This window comes from Corapipo altera, unplaced genomic scaffold, assembly GCF_003945725.1.
Source record: "Corapipo altera isolate COAL_440 unplaced genomic scaffold, ASM394572v1 60, whole genome shotgun sequence".
NCBI lineage: Eukaryota > Metazoa > Chordata > Aves > Passeriformes > Pipridae > Corapipo > Corapipo altera.
The window spans coordinates 4,877,101-4,904,468 of NW_020884912.1; the positions used below are offsets into that span (position 1 = coordinate 4,877,101).

Below are 27,368 nucleotides of genomic sequence, written 5' to 3' on the forward strand. Positions count from 1 at the left end.
CCGCCCCCGTAAATTACCAGCGTAAACAGATGAAGAGGTTTCAAAAACACGCACCCAAAGGTGGCAAAGGCTGAAAGGCAAGTCCCACCGTGTGGGATGTGCTCTTTCAAGTCCACCACCAGCCCCGCAGGCCGGGGGCAGCTCCTGTCTCCCGCCCGGCCTCTTGGGCGGGATCAGGGCATGTTACCTGATCGAGTTATCCGAGGGCAGGGGAAGAGAACACCCAGAGGTTGCTCCCAAGGGCTTGCGGCCGATGTTTCTCTCATTACACTGCTCCCTGGCACTTGTTATTGTTTACTTAGTACCAGCACGTCGTACTCTCCCTCCAGCTGCAAACACGACGGAAGCCTTTGGTGCGGGAACCTTTGCGTGTTGCTGATCGAACTGGACCGTGCTGGCTGTTCTCTGAGCACTCTGCCTGAGTCTCCATAAAGGCCCCACACTGTGCTTGGAAAACCAGCACATCATAAACTCGGAAAACAAGATGAAGGCCAGCGTGATCTCGCTTAGCATTCTAACTACCCTGATGGTCAGAACCTGGTAATGCTTCGTGGAGTGGGGATACAAACAAGAGGTCAGATTTGATGAATGAGGGATTGCCTCTGCTGAAGGTTATTCAGTATCACGATTGGGGTTGGTTTGGTTTTTTTTTTAATTAAGATCTTGGTATGGACTGGACACCCTGCTTATTAGGCTGTGTATTTTGATGCTGGTTAATATTAAAAAAAAAAGAAGGCAATTTGCAGTTGCACTATCACCACGTTTTTCACCCCACTGATTCCAAAGTTCAAGACAGCAAACTCCTAGTCTAACATTACACTAACAGGAAAAGGTGCTTCTGTTTATGTACTAGAGTTTTGAAAAGCACATCAACCAAAAAGCTTTCATTTTCTCATTACATCATTGCACTCGTGAGATATGTTCCTTCTAGCTTTACATTAACCCAGGGCAGGGCATGGTAACATGCAAGGTTTGGAGAAGTACAGGTCTTTTGGTAACAACAGAACTCACAAGAGCACAGGTTATGCAAAATGGGTACAGCACAAGGTTGGCTTGTTTTGGTCTCTTTGGCACATATAGATTGCATACCCCAAGAGGCACAATGATCCCATGGTTTCAGGAGCAATCAGTCATGCATTCTGTATTCTCAGAGGTCTGAAACAACGAAGAGCCCAGCTCAGCTGATGCTAACCTGATGTAAATACCTAATCTTTGCCATAAGAAAATGGCCATGTTGACTTTCCAAATTGGTTGTAGTGGCCTCAAACAAATATGTTTAGGCAAATGTGTAAGTATATTTTCTAAGAAGCTTTATAAAAGATTAAAGTGACATCTAAAATTAACCTCAATATAATGGGGTGTTGGGTGTAGATATGTGGCAGTATTCTACAGTCATTTGTGCCTGATAAAATAATTCTGCATAAAATGTTTTTCTATTATGGTAATTTTCTCCAGCAGCAGTGTCATTAATGCAGTGAGAGCAACTCTAGGTGGACAACAGACGTATGAAATGTTCTGCAAGGATATGCATTTCACCAAAATCAATTAACACAAAAGAATCCTGTCTCAGAAGAGCCAAAAGCCATGTCAAGGGCAAGTGCACTTAACTTCACAACCCCTCCTTTCACCACCTTTCCCCAGCACACTGCCCTCCCAGCAGCCAACCCTGTTGTAGGCAGCTGAGGCCTTTACATATTTAGCAATGATTCTCTCTTGTCTGTGTTCCAGGAACTTGTCCTGTCTTCCCTTAACCCACACAGCACCATTCTCTGTCAGGAGTTCCCTGACTCTGCTCCCTCTCCTGTGAGGGACAGGGAAAGCAGAAGGTGAGGAATGTGTATCCACAGGGGCTGCTATTTTCCTCTTACACTGCATGACCCAGTCAGTGGTAAGACACGCTAACACCATCCAGTCTTCCACTCCAATCATACTGTCCTTCAGCATTTTTACAAAGTTCTTTGCATCTGAGCACCATCAGCTAGAAACATCTTACTATTTGACCACAAAGCCTAATTGTATCAAATACAAGCAAAACATTTTTTCTTTTAAATCCCAAGTAAACAGTCTGTATTCTAACACACAGTAGGTCTGTACCAATTAAATACAGTATGGCAGTATATAAATTACAGTTCTTTACAGTAAATAGTAAAATACGAGAGTCCGCTTACTGTACACAACAATCAAAGAAAGAACAGCAGCTTTTCAGTAAGGTCCCAGGTATCTCAATCATTCGCTTGCTAAGGAACAAAGAACAGATACAGCAGGCCATTCACTTCACTCATTTTTTACCATGTTACTTTACAAATATCCAGAACGCTTGTACAGGCATCTACAGTATCTACATGTGGAACAACCTTCTTAGGAATTCATGAGCACCAGACATAAATCCCTCCATCATTCCCATTATTAAAATAAACTTTACAGATTAAAATTACTTTAGCAGGTTCTATTTCATCTTGATAATAACCAGCAAGTAACAAGTGCAAAGTTTGCAGTCATGATCCATTTACTGCTTCTTTGTTTCCCCACTTCCCCCCCACACACCCAAAAAACCCAAAACCCCCTAAAAAATCCAAAATGTTGTCCTCTCACACCCTTGCAGTAATACTGTTTCTGCAGTCAAACTGCCCAGCTGCTTATGTTAACACGTGAAATGCCAGACGTATATAGCTTCAGGCATCATTAGTCATTCCAATCAAATGCCAAGTCAGCACAGTGGCAGGCCTCTAGGAAGACAAAAAATACGTAGCAGTTGGATATTTCAGTGTGCTTAAACACGGAACATAAGGCTGCACGGTGCCCAGTGACTAAAAGAAACATGGCACCAAGTTACCAGGTAAAACATTTACAATAGAAAGATATAAACAGCAAATATGTCAGTCTAAAACAAGTTCTTTGGTAATTAAGAACAGCAAACTGTAGCTTTTTTTTTTTCCAAATACGGATTTACATCCTGTTTTTTTCCACAATAAAATATCTTTTGTTGTTTAAAATATATCTCCCAAGTTGTTGCGTAACAAATAGTCCAGTACCTCAGTTATCTACAGATCAGCTTTAACTGTATTTTAGTGTGCAGCCGTATCTGCCCACTGGCAGACAAACTATAGATACACATTCATATATATATAATATATATATTATTTATAAAAAATTAGAGAATTAAGTCAAGGACTCTAGAGAATACACATTCCGTATGGACAGATTAAAATGTACAATAGCTTCAAAAATCCATAAAGTTTTCTACACAGTAACGCGTGTAGTAAGTGCAAAAATACTGCGGTTTAGTTAATCCAAGATTTCCTGTTTTCCTGTTTCCTAGAAAAAGCAGAAGCCGCTGCATCTCCTGAATGGCAGAAGACGTCTCCTCCTGTCTTAGGAGTGGCTGATGAGCCTTGAAGCACAGAACTTTTCCGTTTCTCTGAAGTGGAAGATGCCTGACACCGTGAAGTGCTGCTCCATTTCCTTGTGGAAGCTGGTGCTTTACTGAGGCGCCCAGGACGAACAAAGACACCGTGTCGTGGTTTGCAGTGGAAGTACTCTTTGCCTTTTACAATTCCATCGTGCTTTCCTTCAACGAAAAGAAATGCACAGGATTAAATGTTGGTACTTTCATTAGCACATACAACTGAGGTGCTGAAGCGTGAATAGCTTTGGTCATCTGCAAAATACTCAAGATCGTTCATGCTGGAGTCATGAGGCCAGATGCTCACAGTACACTAGGGCAAACAAAACTTGGAAAGGAGGGCTTGAATTGTAACCAAAAAGATGATTTTCTAAAATATTACTTTGGTTAACTAACAGTTTAAAAAGTCAAGCACTTGTTCCATTTTACAGAATAAACTGTCCTCCAAACCATTTGCTTGCAAAGCTTAAAATGTAGCTGCCAGACAAACTTCTGGTATCAGTGATAATATTTATTATCTAAACTACTAAAAACATCATCTTAACACTTGCAGAACACTGACTTTTTACGACCCCTCTGAATTGAAGTTAAAGAAAACCTGTATCCCGGAATTCAGCTTTCCCACTGGAAAACAAAAATAAATCTTTGAAAGCCACTGACAGCAAACCAATTTGACAAGTGATGCACGTTGTCAGCAATGCCCATGAACGTGTGTGCATGTTGCTTTTTAAAAAAAATCTGCCCCTTTTAGGCTTTTCTTGTTTCTCTGATCTGTAAAAACAGACGGGTACCAATGGGAACTACTACAAGGTGCAAAAACATTATTCTGCGTAAAGCAAGAAGAGCAGGGCTTTAAGACAGATAAAAGTTGATTAGAATATCCCTATAAACAGAAAGTGGAGAATATCAGATACCAAGCTTCATGAAATTGGAGAAACTTCCCAGGACTGAATAGGAATGAATTGTACTACAACTTTAAAAATTTTTCACGCTAGCTGCACAGATAACCCAGAGCATATTTAGTCTTACCCAGCTGAACATTTAGTTCAACTCCAACCCAGATTCCAGCTGAAAAATCCACCGTTCCAACGTATCTCACTGTGCCCATCTTATTACTTCCAACACAGACTTGCTCACCCACAGCCACCCAGCTAGGCAAGACTTGGGCTTGATCTGCAGAAGCACCTTCTTCACAATCAGAACCATCCAAGTGGTCCTTCGTAATAAAATCGTCTATGGAAGTATCAGGATAAGTCTCAGGATCTGAAGTCTCTTTTACCAGTACAGAACAAAAAGGGCTCTCCACAGCACCTGCAAGCCGGTCACCTGCTGCTGCTGCAGAGCTCTGCTGGCCCACACAAGTGCTCTGCTCCTTGTCAGGGCCTTGGGGTGACACTGAGGCGCTCACTCCATTGGAGGACAGAAGGGAACACGACTGCGGAGCCGTGGAATGGTCAAAATCCTTCCCATCTTCGACGCCCATGAACTCTGTAAAGGAGTGATCTTCTAGAATGTCTGTCGTGTGCTCCACTGTTACTTCGCGTGCTGAAAATTCAATTGTACAACAGGTATTTTTGCTATCCAAGGAACTCAGAGCTGAAAGTGATCCAGTTCTGGGTAACCGCTGAGAGTCTCTGTCAGTGGCACTGAGGGACGGTGGTACTTGCTCCGTTAAGGCACTGTTTTCTTTCAGTGGTAACACTGGTAACTTTTCTTTCGCTAGCTCCTTTTCTGACTCTCGACATTCCTTGTTCGAAGAAGATCTTAAATCATGTGCAAGGAATGATCCTGCGGGATCATTAGAGTCCAGCTCCTTTGTGTGACTGGTTAGCTGGTCTGTGCTATCACTACAGGGAACAAGCATGTCAGACAGGGTAGCGTTAGAGGCACTGTGGGAAAAGTAGCCACTAGTAATACTGCTAGTGGTGGGGCTGCGGGATACCTCTTTCTCAAGAACACGTGAACTCATGAAGTCTGATTTAGAAGAGAACCACTCCCTGTTCTCCAGGCTAGCATTGTAAATACTGAAGTCAGCAAACTCCTCCGGTACATAAGGCCGGAAATTTTGAAAACTTTGTGGACTTATCAGTTTCTTATTAATGGCCTCCAACTCACTGTCTTCCTCCTCAGAGTCCTGCAAAAGAACAGAGAGTTGAATGGAATTAGGAACCTATGGCAGTGAGGTTTTCAAAGTAAGTTAACTTTCCTTGATTTTTTTCTTTCTGAACGTGGAGAAATATATACCTTTAATATCCTTTAACTGAAGAATGGAAGGCAGCATTGAAAAGAGTGGCTGGGAACGTGTCCTGTCTACACTTAGCTATTTAATTTTTAGAAAATAAATTCTAAATAGTTCAGAAAATATAAAACAATAAATCGAAAGTTATGTTTACATGTTTTTATCCATGTATGATAAACCTTTTACCCCCATGATTGAGACTAATTAAACCTATTGAAAGCATTCTATAGAGCTAATTGACCACCTAACAAGATAAATATGAATATGAATGGGACCCACAGTCTTTGCTGCATATACCCAGGTTTCTATTAAAATGATATCAGCAAAGCTAAATAACCTTGTTTACCTGTGGCTATCATACCTAAACACATTCACAGTGCTTGAAAATAAAGGCAAAATTATCAAATACTACAGTGAATCTTCAAGGAAGCATTTGTGTGCATACATGTACATGTCTGGAGGAAAATAAGTGACACTAATCAGCCTGGCAGAATTTGGAGATATCTCCTTGAATTTCCCTTTGATAATGAGTGGGAATGCACTGTGAGCAGACCCACAGATGTGGCTTTCACAGAGTCCATCAGAAGCTGAGGACTTCTGTCTGTAAAGATGCATCTGAGAAAGACCCCAGCAACATGGTGGTGCTGCTCCCGTGATAGAAAATGCTGCAGGCAGGACTGCACATGGATGCTTTTTTAAGTTCTTCCTTTTTCTTATACATATGGGTTTATTTACAAATGTATGTGTGCAGGTATAAACATACATATATGTATACACACATATACATATTAAAAATGGTTAGTTTACAGGAAATTCCTACTAGAAAGAATAGTATTTTCAGAAAAATGAAAACTACTGAAGTACTTCAGTACTTCAAGCTCCTATTATATCTCAGTTCCTTTATCTGCATCATAGATTTCAAACACTGATCAAGGCACATCCTGTGTGGTATCTAAAGTAGTTTGATGCTTTCAGGCACCTGCTATGAATCACCAATGTAAAAGGAAAAGCATAATAGTTAACCAGATGACCACTGAGAACCAACGCATCAGGATAAACAGCCTCTTGAAAATGTTTATGATACTTCGTAATAGCCAAGACTGTTCAAATAACTTTGTACAACAAGGCTTCATATGAGCAGAAAGAAAACAGGTTTGTTCAGTTTGCCCATGTCAGAATAATGACAAAATTGTTTAGGCTGGAAGGCATCTCTTGAGGTGAATTAGTCCAATCTCCCACTGCTCAAGCAGGGGTCAGCCAGAGCACACTGTCCAGAACAGTGTCCTGTTGGATGGGTTTTGATATCCCCAAGGATGGAGACTCTATAACCTTCCTGCACAACTCATGCCAGTGTTTGACCACCCTCACAGTAAACAAACTGTTTTCTTGCGTTCAGATGGAATCTTGTGTGTTTTGATTTGTGCCCATTGCCTCATGTCCTGTCACTGGGCATTGCTGAGAAGAGTCTGCCTTGTCTTCACCCCCTCCCCACCAGGTGTTTGTATGCATTGATAAGACACCCCTGAGCCTGGACTCCTTCAGGCTGAACAGCCCCAGACCTTCCAGCCTCTGCCTGTATGTCAGATGGCCCTTATCTCTAACAAAGTCTCATTTTCATTCCTACCATGTTCAAGCTCATAGCAGATATAATTCAATCATATTGCCCATGCAGAACAGCCTCTTAAGCTGACTCAAGATTTTCAGTAATATTAAATTTTTGTTGGCACACCAATCAGTATCTGAAGAAGATGCCTCTGCCTGTCTATCTGACAAATCACACCATATTTCAGATTTTAATACTTGCTCAAATAAAGGCTTGGCATCCTTTGCTTAATAATTTTTACAGCTCTGCTTCAGTTATTTCTCATACGGAATTTGGATAAAAGCTTTAGTTTGCAATTATTTATTTCTCTGAAGAGGAGTTACAGTGTTATGGAATGTCACCTAAGACTATGTAGAATTGTTTATATTATTGAAAATCTTGTAATTTACCTTGAAAATCTACAGGCAGTCCTTTTGGAAGTAAAGGAAATAATCAATATCCACTTTATTGAGACTAAGAATACCCTTCCAAGCACTAAAGCATTATGAAACATCTTCATTGCATATTGCAGTATATCCCTCATCTCTGAGGGCTCTTTTCTCAATTATCCTGCTTACTTCTTCCCTTTCACTCTTTTCACTTCTGCAAATGTAAGTTCTGCTCTATGCAGGACCTTGTAGTTTATTTGTTTTAAAACATTACAAACTAAGAATTTATCAAATACACACTTTTTTAAGATATGAACTCCAAAGTAATAAATATTTCATGAAGGAAGTATTTCTAGGTGATACTAGTTAAACATCCACTTGAGATCAGATGGCATTTTATAACAAAGTTCTTTGTGTCTCCTCTGAAACTTGCGAGATTCCTCATTTGACTGAAAAAAAAGGAAATCTTAACACACAAGGGGTCTCTGTTCAGAGTCAGACTGGATAAGAGGCTGTAACTTAGAAATGGATGTACAGACACACAGACATCGGTTACTTGTTTAGGAAAAGTCCGACAAGTAACCACATTGTCAGTTGTGTTGTTTTAGGGTTCTCTGTCATTGTAAGTACAAAAGCTAAGGTACAGAGAACCAGTCTTCTTACTAGAACATGTGTTATGAAGAATGTTGCAAATAAGTGATGAGACACCACCTTGTGACACATAACAGACGCCCCTGGTGGGGACAAGACATATTTTTTTTCAGAGCTTCTCTTGTGTTTCCAGATTGGGAAATGCCAGAAAAAAAGCAATTTCAGGGTTCTTCTAATTTCTGTGGATGTAAGATGTGGAGAAAAAAGAAAGAAAAATGCCTTATACTGCTCCGGCTATTGGCAGAAATAAAGATAAAATCCTTGAAGAACTGGTAAGGAAATGTCAGCCACTTCCCCGGGACGTAATAGAACAACTATAATGAAAAACAGATTTAAGAACTGGTAACAGTAAGAACGTGACAGCAAGAACTCAGGAGATGAGACTATATATCAAGTTTTAACAGTAACAGAAGCAAAACAAGCAAGAACACAGAGCAGCTTCCCTACACCTGCTTTGTAATAAAGATACTGTGTAGTTAAAAGTTAAAATATCTGAGTTTTAAAATCCCTAAATTATACCTCTCAAGTAACCTCAAGATGTTAGTTCCCATTTTACTAATTTGAAAATCAGTAATACTTTAGTGGTTGCACCACTGGTTCTTCCATTTTCATTGCCTGATAGGAGGGTTTCTTCTTGGCCAAACCCCCCTTGGACATGTTAATTACAGGCAGGATTTAAATACACTTAATATGAAAACATTTAATCTAACTGTAACATAATCTACTGTACTCATTTATTATATAGAACATGCCCTTATTATCATGCTGTTTTGAAAGAGTTTCAATATCAAACACATGTGTAAGTACTGTCTGAAATTTCAGGCTGAATGCCCTATTTCAGGCTAACTGAATATTTTTGTTAACTGCTTTTTTTTTCCTCCTTTCAGCAGATGTGTTTTGAATACTCAAGAAAAGTTAAGAACAGATCTCAGAGAAACATGAGAAAAAGGCCCAACATCATTCTTACACCTACTTAGATGCAGAACATCAATCTAGTTAATATTATTAGTTTCCTGTATGTTTAGTTGCTTTACTTCTATGGCATCTTTTAAATGCTGTAAGATGCAAGTGAGCATCCCACCTGAAGCAACACCAATCATCCAGTTTTAGGAGTATGACTGAGGCTCTGTACCTTGGAGCAGTCATTTACAGTATTGATTAATGATGTGAAAACTTCACTTTGGATCAGATAGAGAGGAGCAGACAGCTGAAGTTTCATGTGGAGCTGTGATGCTGCCCTGATGTAATCCTTGAACTCATTCTGAGAGCACTGTTCATCCAAATGTGTGACAGATATGCTCCAGCCCAGTTAAAACATAAGACTTGCTCCAGCTCTGAAAAACATGGGGTAGCTGGGGAAGCCTACATTCCACAAAAGCTTCTTTCCTAAAGTGATAAAAAAACCCCAGAAGCCATAATTTGGTAAACACAACGCCATAAGCTGTCAGGGTTACTCAGAGCAGCCGTCTGAACCTCCTCCCCATTAGTAGCTGCTAGTTCTTGCCTGTCTTTCCAGTACCCACTCAAGGGTCTATAAGGTGATGAGACAGAGGGCTAGATCCAAATGAAATATAACTCCATGGCAGTCTAGACATCGACTGGATGGATCAGTTCCCTTGATCTGACTCCCTACGCAACCAAACAAAAACCTGTGTTCATGCAAGGGAGAAGTCAGTGCAAAGGTTGGAACAAGCAGCTGAGAACTGAAAGAACAGCTCCTTCCAGGGTCCTGTTTGCTACAGCAGGTTTACAGTGTTCAGTGAATTAGTTCCATTCTAGTTGGAAAAGCCTGGTGGCAGGATGTTGCCCTTTTCCAACTCTGAAAACCTCTGCGTATCTTTGGAAAGCAGCACAAGCAAATACCTGGGTTAATTCAGGGCATGTATGGGGTGAGACTTTGTTTTCACTCAAGGGATTAAAACTGCCCTCAAGTTGCTATGGAAATTTTTGTAACAATTTATTTTCCAGGGAATGTTTTTTCAACTCTTTAGAAGATTTTGTCATCCAAATACCTTCACACTATTTTGTATCAGTGACTCAGTGCAAGTCAGCATGTCAGCTACCTTATGGAAAATTAACATGATCAAGAATGAAACAGCTGCCACCCCAAACCAGCAGCCAAGTTTCAAATATATACACCAGAACACTCAGGATTCTTTAGTCTAACAACCTAAAAAACAGCATTAGAAATCCAGAACAGGTTTTTTACTGGCTTGGCTATATGGTAGGAATGAAAATAACTGTTGAATAGGAAGAATCCCTCACTAGCACTTTGCGGAAAAGAGGCCAGTAACACTTAGGGAAAATAATTTGAAGGTTCTCAATTTTAAATCTAAAGCTCTGATTAAAGCAAGTATTTCCAGCCATATTCCACAGCCCCAAAACCGAAACCATCACACAGCAGAGATGATGATACATCTTTTGTTGAAGCAGCAGTGAGAAAAGGATTTGTCAGGTGAAGATTAAAATAAAAGCCCTCCACCTCAATTCCACCTGAATTATGATGAAGACAGGCTGCAGGTTAATGAAGAGCGGCAATCTTATTTTAGTCATATTACTTCCACATCAGGCAATTATAAGCTTTTTATAGTGTACCCACACCTGAATGCAGGGTTACTTACACCAAATGGGGTCATTCCATTTACTCTGGGGTATAGTCACAAAATCTAGGTAACATACAAGGTATATTAGAGTGACAACAGCATGGTTCACTAAACCGTCCTGTACTTGGATCATCTGTTACCTGTAAAAACTAAAGCCTCCCCACTCCCCCCACACTCCCAAGACAAATCACATATAAATATTAAAACCCAAAACAAAACAAAAACAAAACACAGGAACCCAACTGAGTTAGTTCCAACAACAGATTGCAATTGCAAGCCAGGCAAGCAGCTGCTATAACCATTACCTACTATCAGTGACGAGGGGTTAAATCCAGGTTACAACTATTTTTTCCTGCTGCAGTAGCGTAAAGTGCCTTAAGCCCACCACCAAATAGCCCTAAGCCCACCATCAGGCCTCGAAACAGAAACTGGTACAGAACTTACAATCTTTTCCTCACGTATGCTATTGCTGTCTACAGGCATGCTGCTGGCACTGCTTCCTGCAGGCACAACACAGACAGCACACTGCACCCGAGGCGGAGGCATGCTCTGCAAAGGTTAAGACACACAACACATCACACAAACCACAGCTCTGAACATGGTGCTAAATGCGTGCCAAGTTAGAAAGGCATTAGGACGTGATGAAAGTGAAACATCCATGCTGACCATATATACATCAAGATTCAAGTTAACAGGCAGAGAAACTCATGCGCTCCTCCTAGAGTTTTAGGTTAGGGAATAAAGGTCAGAATTGTAACCACCCTAGAATACTGTTTCACGGAATTATGTCTTATCTATGAAAAAACACACCAACATCTTGCTGGAGAGAAAAAAAAAATTTAAGTTACTGCTACTTTAAATTAGAAGTATCCTGTAAAAGAGAATACTTACCAAGAAGTAAAAAAAATAAAATCAAAAAACACCGCCAAAAAAACACCCCAAACCCCAAATCCAGTATTTCAGGTAAAAGGCAAATAGTGAAATCCCGCCACATATAAAGATTGGCCTGAATAATTTTCACCAGAGAATTAGAAAATTCTGTTGCAACAGATGCAAATGATTTACCAAGTACACAAAATCGCTCATTCTCCTTTAAAAAAGCAGATAGCTTTTCAAAGATTACCTCTTGACTAAGCAGAGGTCGGCTTTCAAGTGGGGTCTTCCTTTTGTGTTCCTCTTTCACTGGCATTAAGGGCTTGAAAAATTTTGGTGGCTGAGGAGAAAATGCTTTAAAAGGGCTGGCCATTAAAGCATGGGAATTCTCTGCTACAACACCTAGGTAAAAAAGCAAAACCACTGTATTTCAGTTCTTCATATCTTGATTGCCAGAGCATAATTCAAACAAACTGAAGGTTAAGCCACGCATTTGGCAAGTTGCTGGCTGTAGAAAAATGTCAGTACTTTAGTATTCAACCACTGGCCTAAGCATGAAATAACACAGAGCAAAATGAGCTCCTCTGAGAAGTCTAGAAATGGAAGGAAAGCAGAGAATAGCAGTATCTGCCCCCTCATTCTGATCTCCAATATTTCTTTTCATCTCAGTCATAATAGTGGGAAGTGTCCTTGAAATGGAACTGGCAAGCTCTTTGCTTCCTGTGCCTCACCTGACCTGCCCAACTGCAAATCTGCCCTGTATCCAAGCCAGCCATCCTGCACAGCCAGGATGATCAAAAAGGAAATTATAAGCAAGGAAGCAATGAATAAACTCTCAGTCTCACTTTATTGCAGCAGTATCTCTAACTGTACTGCCTGATCAAGAAAAGCATGTTACAATGTGACCCAAAGAAAAGAAGGCACTGTGACACACCGACATGGTGGCACAGCAAATATCCAAATCGTGTTAAGAACCTGTAAAAGGACACTTCCCACTTTAACAGAAGCATCTTCGTTTTCAAATTCATAAAATAACAGCACCTGCTTTTTGTTCTTTTGTGTGGTTTGGGTTTTTTCCTTTTTTTTGTTCTACTGTTTTTATTTATAAAATAAAATATTATAAATATTTTCATATTTATTTTGATTCATATTTGTTCTGCCCTTCTCTTGCTTTTTTCGGTTACCCTCAATTTTACACCTTTTCCTGGATATCTTATGCATTTCTCCCTTTCTCCCCTACTTCCAGATTATGTTTAGCTCCTAAAACAAGAAGCTGGATAACACCTTTAGTAGGAAAAAAGCACTGAGAATTTAATTTTCAGTTTAATGCAGTAAATAAAAATCCACCAGCATTGCCACTACGTGTGTGAAGTCTCACCACTGCCATCTTTGCTCTTGCGAGGTGACTCCCTGGGTAAAGTACCATAGCATGATACATCTTGATAACTGGAACAGCAGTCAGATATATCTAGGTGACTTTCAGACCAACCCTAAAGAAACAAAAATACATAAATCTGCATGCTGATACAGGTAAACATGGAAAAAATTATAGGTAAACTACTTTTTTTTTTATTATTTTAAATCAAACAAAACCCACAAACCAAAGGTATGGTCTGACTTCAAATAATTTTCCTGTCTCACACAAATGAGTTATTTAAAAGTTAATTAGCTTTTCACTGAAGTATATAGAGTTTTGCTCTAACTTTAACTTTCTTAAATATCCGTTTATACAGTTGTTATATGAAAAGCAGAGAAAGACAAGAAGGTTTAATTTAAAATAATATATAATTGGTGCAGCATTTTAAAAATTATTATGTAAACACACTGCTTTAAAAATACTGGTTTTCTTTTTTTTTTTTTTTTATTCTCAAATACATCTTGCTTCAATGGGAGAGTGGGAAATCTGAGAATGTTTGTTGTCATATTTACATACCTTATCATCTTCATCACAGGCAGAAAGATCCAGTCGGCTACAGGATACCTATGGAACATCAACAGACAGAATGACAAAATGCCTTTTATGAATAAAATATAATGCCCTGAGGAAACACTCTGATCATTTAGTCCTAACAACTTTTCTGCTATCTCTTTTCAGATAAGATTATGTATAAAGAGAGCTACACTTCTGCTGTTTGAGTGGGTTATAGAAGAACACATAAAATGCACACAAAATGGAAACTCTCCCTTACACTATGAAAAAAAGTTAAAGGGACTTGGAGGTAAAAGTAATCTGAATCAGGGCAGTTGTCATCCTAAACTACTTCCAAAACAAATATCCTTATAAAAGGAGAAGAGTTTCAACCAACCTCCCCCACTTCCCTGTCAACTTCATTATTCCCCAGGATGGACAGTTGTGAAGATGGGTTTCAATTTATGGCAACATTTCCACAGGTTGGTTACTCCTAGCTCAGAACAGTCATTTCTATATCACATTGTGCAAGCATTATCAGCACACAAACAGCAGCTCTCTTTCCCTCTAGTGTTAACTTCCCAGACAATAAAGGGTCCTTACATTGTGGACATTTGGAGTGCTGATGCTTCTGCGGATGTTTCTCGCTTTGGTGGAGAGAGCCTCTTTGACTGTGACTGCCTGTTTAAAGAAAACAACACACTAAAAAACAACGTCATGGTCTCCTCAAGAGAAATGATCAAGTAGGATAGGTACTTTTTTTCAGTGTGGCTAACAGCAGCAATCAGGGCTTGCATTTACAAATCTTAATTTGCACACACAACCACCAAAGTTTCTATCTGAAATTCATTCTTTGGTCTCTGCCTGTTCAGGTTCCAAGTACTACACCATTGCCAGCTATAGTTACTAGACTCACCACTACCAGAAATTTGTATTTCACAGAAGTATCTTAGTCTTACTTTTATCTGTCCAACGTTCTCTAGAAAAGCAACACAGCGTTTTTAAAAGAGCAATCATCTCTCCTTGAATTCTCATAATCCAGTGCAAAGGATGCAAGAAATGTCTTTTCCTTGCCTGCCTTAGTCGTTCAAGGCTCAAAATGTTCTCCACTTGCAGCACACCGCGGGTGTATTTTTCAATGTACGTTTCGCCATCGGATGCGCCCTCGTTCTCGCTCCTCGCAGCCATCAGCGCTAAGGTCTCACGATCCTCAATTTCTTCTGTAGCCTAAATTACAAGTTGCACTCTTGAAGTTTTTAAAAAGTGAAGCCTATTACTTTTCATGTATTGATTCACTTTTTTAGACCAGCTCAATCCACAAATTAATTTGAATTGATAATCAGTAAACCTAATTATAATCAATGATTCGGGGGTTTTCAATAGAGATGTAAATGATATTGAAGAAATCACACTTAGGAGATGTTTTGTGCATTTACTGTAGTAAATAATGCATATATAACTTGAAATCACATATGTTCAGGATTAACTAATGACAACTTCCTAGGTGAGGAAATGTAATTTCCTTTCCAAATCTTAAAATATGCTGTGATTTCTCTGGAGCTTAAAATTTAAGTACTACTGCAAAAAAGTGACAGTTACATGGTGACAAGACTATTTATGTTTTCATTCATCCAGTTTGTTTACCTTTAAAATAAATCTTATAGTACATTTACGATTTGTACGAGCTTTTTCTATAAAACAGCAATTTATATTCCTGTGAACTCAGCTTCCCAGCTATTCTGTTTTCATTGACAAGAACACTCCTCTGAGTACTCTCTTTATTCTCCCTGTAGACACTAATGTGATTTCAAAAATAACTCTACTACAAAAACTAAGTTAAACACAGTAGAAGAGAAAATAAAATCCCCACAGTTTTCAACTGTTTAAAGATAAACATGATCTCACCACTGAACTTCAGTATATACACTCTGGCAAGCTGCCTCATATCAGCAAAGCAGGACATTTACTTCCTAATCAGTACCAACCACTGTAGTAGATCAGTTCTGTTTCTTTCTGTGAATTTGCCAGAGAAATATGGTATAATTTACCTTTGGTATATTGGATACTATTTCATAGGTCACTCCACAGGCATAATATATATTTTTCAAGGATATTCTCCTTTTCAGGCTCTGGGTAAAACTCTAGAAACAAATTAATTTTCAGTTATTGTTTTGATAATTATTATTTATGACATCCCAAGAAATGAAAAGGTGCAATGAAAAATTTGATTGTGAAAGCAGACAAGACAATAATTCATTAAGTTCCTTTTTAGCATTAAATGATACTTTAAGTACTCTTCACAGCTCTGTGCTCAGTACAAAACACTACCAAGTTCAATCAGTTGTGAAATGGCCAGTTCAAAGGAATATACCAGAAGTACACAGTTTCACTGCAACTTAAAAATATCTAGTTTTCATTATCTTTCATAGGAATTGGAGAGACCAAACTTTAAAAATTAAGTAAGCAGCTAAAAAAACACATTAATTAAATTAAGAATATGAAACAAAATAAGGAATAAAAAAATATAAACTTATTACCTGTTTGTTATAAATATTGGCTGCAATCCTTTTGCGTAATACCAGTTCCATTGCAGCAGGATGACTGAGCTGCACAGTGGTCTTCACTATTAAGTAAATTCTCTCATTTTGAGGAGTTACCCTATTCAGGTGCACTGAATCATGGACAGAAGAGTCCCAGGCAGCAGTGGCTGAAACCTATGCAGACAAAGTAAGTGGAGGAAGGAAATCGAAGATTCAATTACTCTAACAACAGGTATAGTTTGCAATGATTTAACATGAAGTAAAATGATTCTTTAATGAGAGAAAAATCAGCATCATTGAACAAAGTGGAGTGAAACCTCCTTTTCATAGTAAGGAATTTACCAGAAGAAGGATAAAAGGGGTTTTAAGATGCTGGGGAAAACAATCATGACCACAATCCCTGCACTGTGCAAACTCTGCTCCAAAAGGAAGTCTTCACACAGCTGGAGACAGAAAGGAAAGCAGAACCAAGACTGGAAGAAGCAATTCAAATCCTATTACTATTGTATTAAAAGTTTATTTATTTCAATGTAAAATCTTCCATCTATGTTGGATCAGGTTATAACAGCCCATACAGAATAAACATGGTCCCATTCGGTAGAATGGTTTTTTCCTTCCCCCTGCCTCCTCCCCAGCTTTGGTGTCCCGTTTATTCTGGAAACAGTCTCTTAAGCAATGGCCTGAGTAGGCACAGAACATGCAAGAAATGAGTCAAGAAATTCCAAAATGGATTCTGAACCATTAATTTCCAACAATTCACAAACTGAAAATCAATTCCCAAGTGAAAGAAGTTTTATTTAAGCATTAAACTTTGCCCAGTGTGCACAATAAACACAGTAGTTTTCTCTATTGAATTAAGAGCCTACGAGGGAAATGATGAAGGGATGAGGAAAGCAGAAGAAGGGATTTTGAGTCAGACAGGTGAATTATTCTTTTGCCAAGAAGAGCTAAGACTTATCTTCTCTGAATTAAGGCAGAAGAGCTAACAAGTCATATCCTCTTAAATTCCAAATAAATAGACCAGAAAACAAAGGCAGCACTAGATACAGATGGTACAAAAACGTACTACTACTAATGATTAAATACATAGAAGTAGAAAATAAATAAATAAACATAAGAAGAAAGCGTTAACATAAGCTGCAGTTGTCAAGAAGGAGGCTTGCTAACAATTTACCTCATCATCACTGTGTTTTATGATCGGCAGATAAAAGAATGGACTCCCATGCTCCTTTGGTAGTATTGAGTTAACTCCTGATGCATGGGGACCTATAAGTTGTTCATTGGCACTGAGGTCATCAGCTAATGAAACAAATGTGCAAAGAATGAAATAGTTTTATACCAAGGATATTAATTTATAGAGGCAAAGTTGTAATACAAAGTTGTAATAAAGTCCTACTCATATTTCATAGTACATTTAATCCTAATTAGTCTTATTACTATGCAGAATTTTGAAGGTGATTTCAGCATACAAAAGAAATTGAGAATAGGCTTTTAGCAAAATGAACAAAAGTTGTGCAATGACCCATCAATCTGTTTAAATATCGTATTTGATCTTTTGTCTGCTAATCTCTGCTGATAATGAAAAAAACCAAACAAATAAAAACATTCCTTATGAGCATAGATGAAGGAAGAAGGTATTTCACTTTCCAAAAGCAGCTGCTAAAGCAGGTATTAATGCATTGCTTATATAAATATGTCTAGTAGCCCACTTCAGTGCTGGCGTGACAAGGCCTATGGATCCTCCTCTGCTTTATGTTCAGGTTTGTAATTACAGACTTGCTTCCTAAACAGTCCTTAAATGTGGTGCCACCTCTGGTCTCTTGTTACTTACACTGTGTATCTGTGTTTTAAGAATATGTATCAATAGTCTCCTCACATGTAAAACAAAATGCTCACTATAATCCTAAACATGCTCTTCATTAAACCAGCTGTTTAAGTCTCTACAGATACCTCAGTGAAAGGAGCTCTGAAAGCATTGGGAGATTCTCCATCTGTGCTTTGATGACACGTGAATTTGTACATGAAAATGTTTACAGGATTTTCTTATGTACTGTTTGATTCAAACTAAGCTTGCTTTCTTATGCTAATTTCTGTATATACGGCCTACCTCTGTACTCATGTGCTCCCTGATTTTTATCTTTATTTTAAAACAGTTGTGCTTAATTATGCCGACATACAGGACCAAAAGAAAAAGCATTTTACAAGCCATATGAGACAGTGTTTGATTTCTTACACATTTCAGATTCATTCTTCCATTTAACAATTTATTGACCCAAACTAATCCCCCACTTTTCCCTCCCCAAGTTTCAACGTACCATTCAAATCAAGGAAGAGGACAGGTATGTGTGTTTCCATTCCTGCAGGTGGAATCCTGAAACAAAACAAACTGCTGGCAACAAGGAAGGCAAATTCATACCTAAGCTAATTTGGGTCTCCATGCAATATTCATTAACTGTAACCAACGGCTAAAGCTGTCAACATTTTGATGGCTACTCTGAACGTCTGTGTGGCACAGAAAATATTTTGTCTACACACATGGAGCTAAATCTACACACAGAACTAAATGAAGTGCTTTGCCAAAACTTAATTCACACTGCACAACACATGTCAGTTGCTGTGAGGACAAAAGTTTTAAATGGCCTGTTCTGTTCCTTACAAAGGTAACTGGTTGAAGTCATCTCATACATAAAGGTCAGCAACCTTTCAAGCAACTGGATATGTAACTATTGGCAAGGCATAGTCTTTATATCAATGAACACACTTTTAGCTACATGACCACAGGTGGATGAGAGGTAAAAACGTGAGAAAAAGACTATAACTGCATCATTCACCCAATGAAGAAGAGATATTGGGTGTTATCAGAGACATCAGTGTACCCTTCACTAGAGCTGTATTTCTTGTCCACACTTTCCAAAATCTAACATGTTTCATTCCTCACTTTTTGTGATTTTAGTTAAAACACAGATTTAAGTGAAACTAAAAGAAAAATATATTATAAATTCAAATGAATCAGAGAGAATACATCCTTCGGAATCAGAGTTTCTTCTGTCCCCATCCCTTATCAATGAAATTATTGCGTGGTTTACCATCAATATTTGAACTCCTCTTTTTCTGAAAGGAATCAAACTGCAAAATAATTTTCTCAGAATTGCATAAAGCTGAAAAATACTATGTTATATTCAAAAGTGATTTTCAAACCTTGAAAGCTATTTCAGAGCTACTTTATGCAATATGTTAACTAAACAAACCTTTCTCACATTCAAACCAGCACCTGACTTTCTAAGCCTTCTGCCAGTAAGTGTAGTTTACAGTACTACAGGAGAACATAGAAAACTCTAAAACATCCTTAGATTTTTACCTTGTAGTGTGCAATGTTTATGTACAAAAAGCTAACAGCTCCAGTGGTTTTTCTGAACATACCAATTTGCGGGGGCACCGGGAATTCCACTGCCTGGTGCTGGAACAAACACTGCATTCCTCTCTTCTGTCAGCCCTACCCACTGCTCGACCAGCCGGGCTTCTCGTTCTATATCTTCCTCAGATTTTTCTACAGTGGAAGATATTAGGATTACATATGAGACACAATTTTTGCAGTATAGGGCATAAAATACTTATGACAGAGACTTCAAGGTGCAAACCTTGTTTGTTGCTGATCTTTTGGATCTGCTCATCTAAGTATTCTCTACGTTTTATTAATGCATCAGACCACCTTTCTCGCACACAGTTTAAATCTTCTTCCTAACATGGAAAGAGATAAGAAAATCATTAGACTATGTGGTTAAGAATCAAGGCAGTGGATTTTGTGGTAACTTAATTAGAATTTATATTAAATGGCTTGCACAATGCAGAAAACTTTTTTCCCCAAATGACATGCACGCTGATTAAGTACCTCATCACCCATGAATGGAAGTTTATTTGCTTTCAAAATTCCAACAGGAGGAAAAGAAAATGTGACTGCCTCTGCTGCTGAACAGATTATACACCGTAGGCTAATCACAGAAATGGCAATCAAACTTTTGAACAGCATATGGAATAAGAAAATCAGGTATCATCAGTTGATCATGAATTCTCCTGAAGATTAGACAGGTCAGTGCTCCCTTAAACCTGCACAAAATTCCATTGGCTAGCAGCTGCCATCAGTGCAATTAAAAGATTTCTCATGCAAACAAAACCCATCATGCAATCATGCGTTGTGGTATCACAGAAAATCTAGTTCGTTCTTCTCTGTGATATGCCAGGAAGCGCATAAACAGCCCGCAAGAAGTTAGTACCTTAGATGATATTTTTGAGATTGCTGTGAAACCTAATACATTATCTTAAGGGATGTCAGCATTCTCACCTAACTGGTTCTACTTCTGTAACACTGCCTATTAGAAATAGGTCTTCTATGAAGAAGTCTGAAATGTATTTTACTTTTTTAGGCATTTCCTCTTCTGCTCTTTGTCGCCTTTTAAAATGACTCTTCTGTTATACTGCCTAAATTCTGACTGCCTTATCACACAGAAAAACAGGCTCAAGGTCAGGTTTTGTGCAGATAAAAAAAATTGCTTCACTGAAGCTTCTGTATTTACCCCCCCATTCACATTCTCCCCTCTCTCTCCCAACAAGCATTTCAGAAAACTGCACAACTTAAAAGGTTATGTTTCCTTTATAAAACAAACAAAATAGCCAAAGCTGCATAATTTGGTTGGAAAAGATGCCTGCAGCTGCAGGTGGTTGTTCTTTTCCCTGTGATACTCACTGTAACTGTTTTCATTCTAAATTAAAGTTTTTAAGCTTTTATTCCCATAGCAATTCATGTAGCCAGTTAGGAGAGCTGACTGCAGAGTACTACAGAAGAGAGGACACTGTAAGAGTATAAAGTCACAAGGTAAACTGAAACAGCAGTGTTTTATAGCCCAGGTAGCCTCTTAAATGCGCAGCACATGTGTATTTCAAAGCTGCTTTTGCTTGCTCCATTAGGCTTGTTCATTTGAAAGTTTCTGGCTATTAGCATTAGCTGTGCCCCATGCCGCAGGATTGACAGCAACAGCAGCAATACCTGGTAACTATCCATATCACCACCATCATCCTCCTCCTTCTGGTAGGAGAAAATAAATTTTGTAAAACACAAAAAGAACATGCATTTCTCTCAACAGAAACTCACAGAAATAACCCAGAACACGAATACAAACATTTCTGCCACAAAGTTTTAAAATGTTAAAATTACAACATTCAAATAACCAAAGTCTTATTATCAGGTAGAAAGATTGAAAGATTTTTTTTTTCATTACAGACTACAGAAGCTCAGCTGTGATTTGAATATTAGTGAATATATTCATTAAAAAAAAAAAAAAGACCCTACAGAATACAGTGCCAGAAAAAGGACTGAGCAAGCAGATCACTAATTGCAAGTTTTACAATTTCATCTGTATCTAAGTTTAGAATTACTTGTGGTACTGAATGCAGCCCTTCTGACAACCTTGCTTCCCTGGGTTGGCCATTCCACTTGTTTTTTGCCATCACTGTTAAAATAATGCTTTATTTTCAATATGAATTTGTCCAGTAGCAGCTTAAAATCATTTATGCTGCTTAAGGACTTTTCTACTACGTGAAATAGCCCTTTCCCATTCAGTGACAACTATTTTTGATTCTGATCAAATAACTCAGTGCTTTTTGAACAGGTAAATGGTATTTCACGACAAGACATTTACTCCAGTAATTTTTTTTTTTTCCTGTTTTTCCCTTCTGGAAGGAAGGGAAACTAATAGCACTAGGAATCTAGTATTAATCACCTCTACACAGAAAGGTAAAAACAATTTCCATCTTCCTGCTGTCCTATATATATTAGAACACCACATTCGGTACTTTATCAGTTACATGTTGAATTATAAGCAAAAAAATAAGCAAATTTAGCACCATATGCTCGTGTTATATGTATTAACATCAAACACGTGTAAAACTGCAAATAAGGTACCGGTGTGCTAAGGTCCCTTTTGGAATTTTGTTGGTCTAGAACAACAAGACCAAACCAAACTGAGAAATTAACTGCCTTACCTGGTAGCTGTCCAAGCCCCTTTGCAGTTTGGTTGATCTGGCAGTCACACCACCTACAGAGACTGAAAGAATTGCTTCTACCATGAGAGGCAACGTCCCCGAATGCTGTACAGGTTTCACCGTCACCTGAACTCTGCGAGAATGACCCTGAACAGGAAATTGAGAAAAGAAAGAAACTAAGAATAAAATTAAGAATCAATCTGAGCATAAACAGGACGACAGGGAAAAGATACATACCTGCCTAAGCTGGAAAATTCCTCCTGTGTTTACATCTTTTGCCTGATGGAGTTCAACTGCAGTATATTCTCCCATCTCATTCAATTCTTGTATGGAAATCCACATTTCTATTCTCCGAGTTACTTCACTCCACCTAAAAAGACATCCCCCCAAAAACTAATGGTTGCTTCAAAGTATTTTGTGCACCACAAGCATTAGAAGGCTTTTAGAAAGTTGATGGAAGCATTCATTTGGAATTTATTTGTACCTGTCTCTCAGTGTCCTAGTTTTAGCATGAAGAGAATCAACTTCCCAAACAGAGCTGCCATTGCCAGTACATCTGTGACCCCACACCTCAATAGCAAGAGCTCCTTCTGAAATGAACTCCAAGAACTCCTCTGTGACATTCACCACATAGTCCTGGCAGTAAGGAAAAACAAACCACATTCAATCAAATTATGTATTTGTATCTCCACAACTAGTTTGTAAGGGCATGCCAAACAATGAGCTACCTGCATGGTAAGACAATACAGTTTGCATCATAAAGCTTGACTCTGGACGAGAAAGTTGTAAAACATCATCATGTCAGCAGTTCCTGCTTATGCATTTCATGCTTTGAAAATTTCCATTAAAATGATGTCACAGCTTACTGAGCTTACCAAACAAGTATTTAATCAGATGTCATTATATAAACTACAGCTTCCTCCATGCATTAAAGATGATATCTGAATTTAAAAGATCGCTAATTAAAAGACTTTTTCCCCTTTGTTACGTTTTGAAGAAGTGCTGAAGCAAAATATTAAGGCATTCTTAAATATAGTCAAAAGACATTGGTTAGATGACTTGACTCCCTCCTTCTTCCCCCAGCAAAACACGGCTCAGATTCTAAACAGTTTATATCAAACATACCTTCCTCCTGGTAACACTGTTTCATAATAAAAAAAACTTACCTTACAGTGAGAGAAAGTCACTGTAAAATGAGCATCTTTGCTCTGAGGTGAAGGCACATCTGGATCTACCACTGGTGCTGCTACTGTTGACTCGCATTGATCCCAAAATGTGTATTGACAAAACACAAAGTTGGAGAGATTAGGTGGCAGTCCAGTTGCTTCTTTTATTTTTACCTGAGGAGACAAAACAGATATTGTCATAAATTTGATTGTTTCTTCTTCAATTGCAAATTGACGACCAACAGCCAAGAAAAATTTTTAAGGACAGTAAGGATTTCCTCATTTAGGAAGTCTTATTTTGCATTTACAGAAATGTAGATGCAAGGAAAGCAGTTACATGCATCTAACCCATGTACATGTTTTCTTTGAGGAAGCTGATAAGCTCGAGTGGAGAGAAATGCTTTATCACAGAAGAAATGAAATCCATACACCACCCATAGATACTACATTACATGATCAAACAAACCACAGGAGACAGTTACAGGGAAAAAACTGTTTCTCCCTCTGTGTCTGCCAAGGACAGTCCTTGTAAGTTCAGTATTTAAGATGTAGGCCTGCATATACTAGAAACTAACACAAATTAAATCAGCCACTGTCAACCAAAGACTGTCCTACACTGAAGTGGAACAAGAGACGTCTTTTCAGAGAATTTTCAGGAAGGAATAGTCTCCATAGCTTGATAACTCTCAGACTGACTACGTAGTTACAGAGGCCTGAAACTTAACTTCATCATGTTCTCACTTACCCTGCAGGAGAGCTTTTTTGCTCTGTGAATAATTTCTCCGTTGTTATCCATGACTTCCAGGCTCCCGCTCTCGCTGGAGTTCTCAGACGAGTCATCTCCTTCTACTACACGTTCTGGGACAGACCCAGTGACTCGCATTACTTCAACGTGCAACCGTCCTGCAACCTAAAGGCAAGCCAGACAAATAGCAAGAACCTGTGCACAAGGGACTTAGATATCTACCATTTTAATGTCTAACTCTAGGAAGTGTGCAGAAACAGCACTGAACAGCTTTTGACTACCAAACAAAAAGCAACAATGTTAAGAAAGAGGAGAAAGTAATAATAAAAAAAAAAATAAAAATTTTTCAGTGCACACACAGCAGAAATGGTAACTGTAAGGACTGCCTCAGAAATGGTAACTGTAACAGTGTAAGGACTGCACTTCAGAACTTCAGTATACTGGGTTTTTCTCAGTTACCTGTATTTATACTAGGAATTTTATTCTACTATTTTAGCAATTGTAAAGAGTCACAGGAAAAACATATGTGGTGATTTGAAACACACTTATTCACTGGGAAACAAGACAGCAAGCACCATTTGCTTGTTAAAGCATCAGTGTACATGAAGCCTCCCAGCACAAAGGGCCCTATGATCCCAGACAGGAGTTCCCCGGTGTGCCCAGCCCAGCTCTACCTCGCCCTGCTGGCTGATGATGGGCACAGCATACTGCAGCTTCACATCATAGAAAAGGCACTCCAGGAACACGTTGGCGACGCCAATCAGGTTGTGGTTCTCCTGCGCTTCGTAAAAGGGATCACCTCTCTTGCCAATCAGCTTCCTTATCTGTTTTAGAGATAATAAAAGCGATGTCATAAAGTCATCAGCGTGGGAACAGAAAATCAAATAACCTCATAGCATTACAAGATCATGGTACAAAAATGATGTCACTACCAATCATTTCTGTTCCTTCCTGTTACACAAGTAGAAAGAAACTAGAAGCATATTACAAATCTGAAATTAAATCTCTGAAATAAGACATTGTATGATCCTTTCTTTACTAAGGGATATAGTGATATGATGATCTACAGTTTTTAGCAATGTCAAGACAAAGCAGATTTAACTGTGAGCAAGCACAGTTGCTGTTGATTTCAAAATATCTCATCTTACTTTTCTACTCCATTTATACTTTTTAAATGAGAGGACAAATCATCCTTAGGTTGAAAAGCTCGTCTGGCTGCTGGGGACCACTACAAGGCAAAAGGGAAGGTGCAGGATGATTCCCACTTAAGCCTACAAGTGTTCTTACTACTCCCATAGAGCTGACATCACACCTGCAGCATTTTGTGCACATACCCCAAACAGAGCCACAAAGAATTCATGCAGATTCCTAGCACAATATGCACTCCTCAGTGGATTTGTTAGCTCCTTCCCTTCTCCTCTTTCATCCTCAACACATGCATTTGACCTACGTGTTTCTATGTAGCACATAGAACACATGCATTATGGATGACTTAGGTCATGGAAAGGATGATCCTGGCTCAGGCAGACATAATGTATTCAAAGGATGTGCTATCAGTTCTTACTAAAGTCAGCAGCAAAATCATCGTTGTCTTCAATGGCACAGATGAAGTGCTTGACCTCCCCTGTGTTATGATTTTAGAGATTCCCACTGTCCCGTCCAAAGCATGTAACAAAGGCACAACAGTTGTTCAAACATATTTGAGATCGATTCTTGATACAAGTAATTTAGGTGCTCCTTATCAGCCACAAGAGAGTAAGATATCCTTCCTATGCACTTCTACCTGGATACTTAGATGATGTCTCCTGGAACACCAAATGTCATGTCTCTTGCCAGTAAACAAGCAAGCTTTTGACAAGTCTCACACTTGTCTGCCAAGGCTAATGTACTACTTAAATTCTCAGGAAACTCCAGTTTTAGTTTCGATGGAAATACTGATGCAGACTAAGTATCTTCAATTGATTTCTTCACTGCTTTAAGGCTGGAAGTTATACAAATGAAACTAAAGAATATTTCATATTTCAAAATCACATTTTACCCCACTCATATGTTCTGCACCTTGAGTGCATATAAGCAGTGTATCCTTACTAGCTTTGATACTGACTACAATTTAATAATTTTATTTCTAATGCAGCTTGTTGCTTCCATTCAGAGCTGGTGGTCATCTGCATGGCACCTATATTATGCCAGGAAAACATATGCTCTTAGTGGTATCATGAGTCTACTTCAGCACAATTATTTCTGACCTCAGCACGCTTACATCTGAGAACACAAGAGAGACAGGACACAGCTGTGTTTTATTATGCATGGACATTTTGAATATTTAGTATTAGTCATGTTGGTTTTGTATTAGAGTTTTGTTTGTTTGTTTGTTTTTAAAAATAAAACACAGTTCCCTACTGTTTCATACACAAAGTCATTGCACTTTCTCTGTACAACATATTAAAAGGGGTTAAAAGAAAACAAACTTAATCTTTGATCCATTTCAGAAAATATATAAAATACCTCAGGAATTTTCTCCTTCCACTCCTGATAGAGTTCTCTCATGTCAATTAATTTGTTCTCTAGTTTCTCAATAGTCCACACTTGAGTACCTTTTCCTTTTCTTCTCACTTGAATAGCAGGCTCGCTTACTATTGCACCTCTCTAAATCAGAAGAAAAAACAATCATTGCAGGAAAGGTGCATGTAAGTAGTTTAACTCTTCACTCAAATTGCATTCCTAAAATGGAATAAAATACAGAACATGCAGCTTCTCTCTTCATGCTAGTCATAATACCTCTGTCCTCAGACACTGCATGCCCTATACATCTCTGAGGATCCAGATCTCTTTATCCTTCTCAAACAATGACCATTCCCACGGGAACATTAACACAATCAAATCCTCTATGACAAGCATATAGTCCTAATTGCTATTACATTTACAGCAGCACTGTAAAAACCCTTATGACACAAAGATTGCAGGTTCTAAGAAAACCCATTAATTTTTGCAAATGTAACTAAAATGCAGGTTCTGCAGCAACAGAATACAAATGTCTGTTCACAAGACGCATGCACATATAGTGATTATACACTTGAAAAAAGCAAGTGCCATACTTAATGCTATGTTCCCATTTTTACTTAATTATTCACTTTCAAGGTATTAGTCAGATAGTAGCCCTATTTTGCCTATGCATAATCTAACAAAAGTAACATGTTATCACCTCAAGTTAGATGAATGTCTACAAGTTAGA

General features: G+C 38.5%; 2 protein-coding genes across 7 annotated transcripts in view; both read right to left on the reverse strand.

Annotated features, from left to right (window-relative positions):
• The window catches only part of SIRT5 (sirtuin 5), a 10,791-nt gene extending 10,630 nt beyond the window's left edge, over nucleotides 1–161 (reverse strand). Inside the window, exon 1 of the mRNA XM_027654117.1 lies at nucleotides 55–161. The gene's annotated coding sequence lies outside the window, so the exon portion shown is untranslated. The remainder of the gene's footprint in view (nucleotides 1–54) is intronic.
• Nucleotides 162–2,018: 1,857 nt separating this feature from the next.
• The window catches only part of KIF13A (kinesin family member 13A), a 107,856-nt gene continuing 82,506 nt past the window's right edge, over nucleotides 2,019–27,368 (reverse strand). For 2 of the 6 annotated variants that reach the window (XM_027654108.1, XM_027654110.1), the window contains 22 exons: nucleotides 26,642–26,782; nucleotides 24,811–24,960; nucleotides 24,137–24,301; nucleotides 23,392–23,565; nucleotides 22,710–22,861; nucleotides 22,463–22,595; nucleotides 22,226–22,372; nucleotides 21,231–21,269; nucleotides 19,828–19,927; nucleotides 19,610–19,736; nucleotides 18,505–18,560; nucleotides 17,364–17,488; nucleotides 16,187–16,363; nucleotides 15,698–15,790; nucleotides 14,724–14,876; nucleotides 14,253–14,330; nucleotides 13,674–13,721; nucleotides 13,119–13,230; nucleotides 11,991–12,142; nucleotides 11,312–11,416; nucleotides 4,433–5,537; nucleotides 2,019–3,568 (listed from right to left, as the gene is read on the reverse strand). In XM_027654108.1, coding sequence (XP_027509909.1) covers nucleotides 3,282–3,568; nucleotides 4,433–5,537; nucleotides 11,312–11,416; nucleotides 11,991–12,142; nucleotides 13,119–13,230; nucleotides 13,674–13,721; nucleotides 14,253–14,330; nucleotides 14,724–14,876; nucleotides 15,698–15,790; nucleotides 16,187–16,363; nucleotides 17,364–17,488; nucleotides 18,505–18,560; nucleotides 19,610–19,736; nucleotides 19,828–19,927; nucleotides 21,231–21,269; nucleotides 22,226–22,372; nucleotides 22,463–22,595; nucleotides 22,710–22,861; nucleotides 23,392–23,565; nucleotides 24,137–24,301; nucleotides 24,811–24,960; nucleotides 26,642–26,782 — 3,819 coding nt within the window. In that variant the 3' untranslated portion in view covers nucleotides 2,019–3,281. The remainder of the gene's footprint in view (nucleotides 3,569–4,432; nucleotides 5,538–11,311; nucleotides 11,417–11,990; nucleotides 12,143–13,118; nucleotides 13,231–13,673; nucleotides 13,722–14,252; nucleotides 14,331–14,723; nucleotides 14,877–15,697; nucleotides 15,791–16,186; nucleotides 16,364–17,363; nucleotides 17,489–18,504; nucleotides 18,561–19,609; nucleotides 19,737–19,827; nucleotides 19,928–21,230; nucleotides 21,270–22,225; nucleotides 22,373–22,462; nucleotides 22,596–22,709; nucleotides 22,862–23,391; nucleotides 23,566–24,136; nucleotides 24,302–24,810; nucleotides 24,961–26,641; nucleotides 26,783–27,368) is intronic. The other 4 variants (XM_027654109.1, XM_027654112.1, XM_027654111.1 and 1 more) reach the window with 3 other exon arrangements.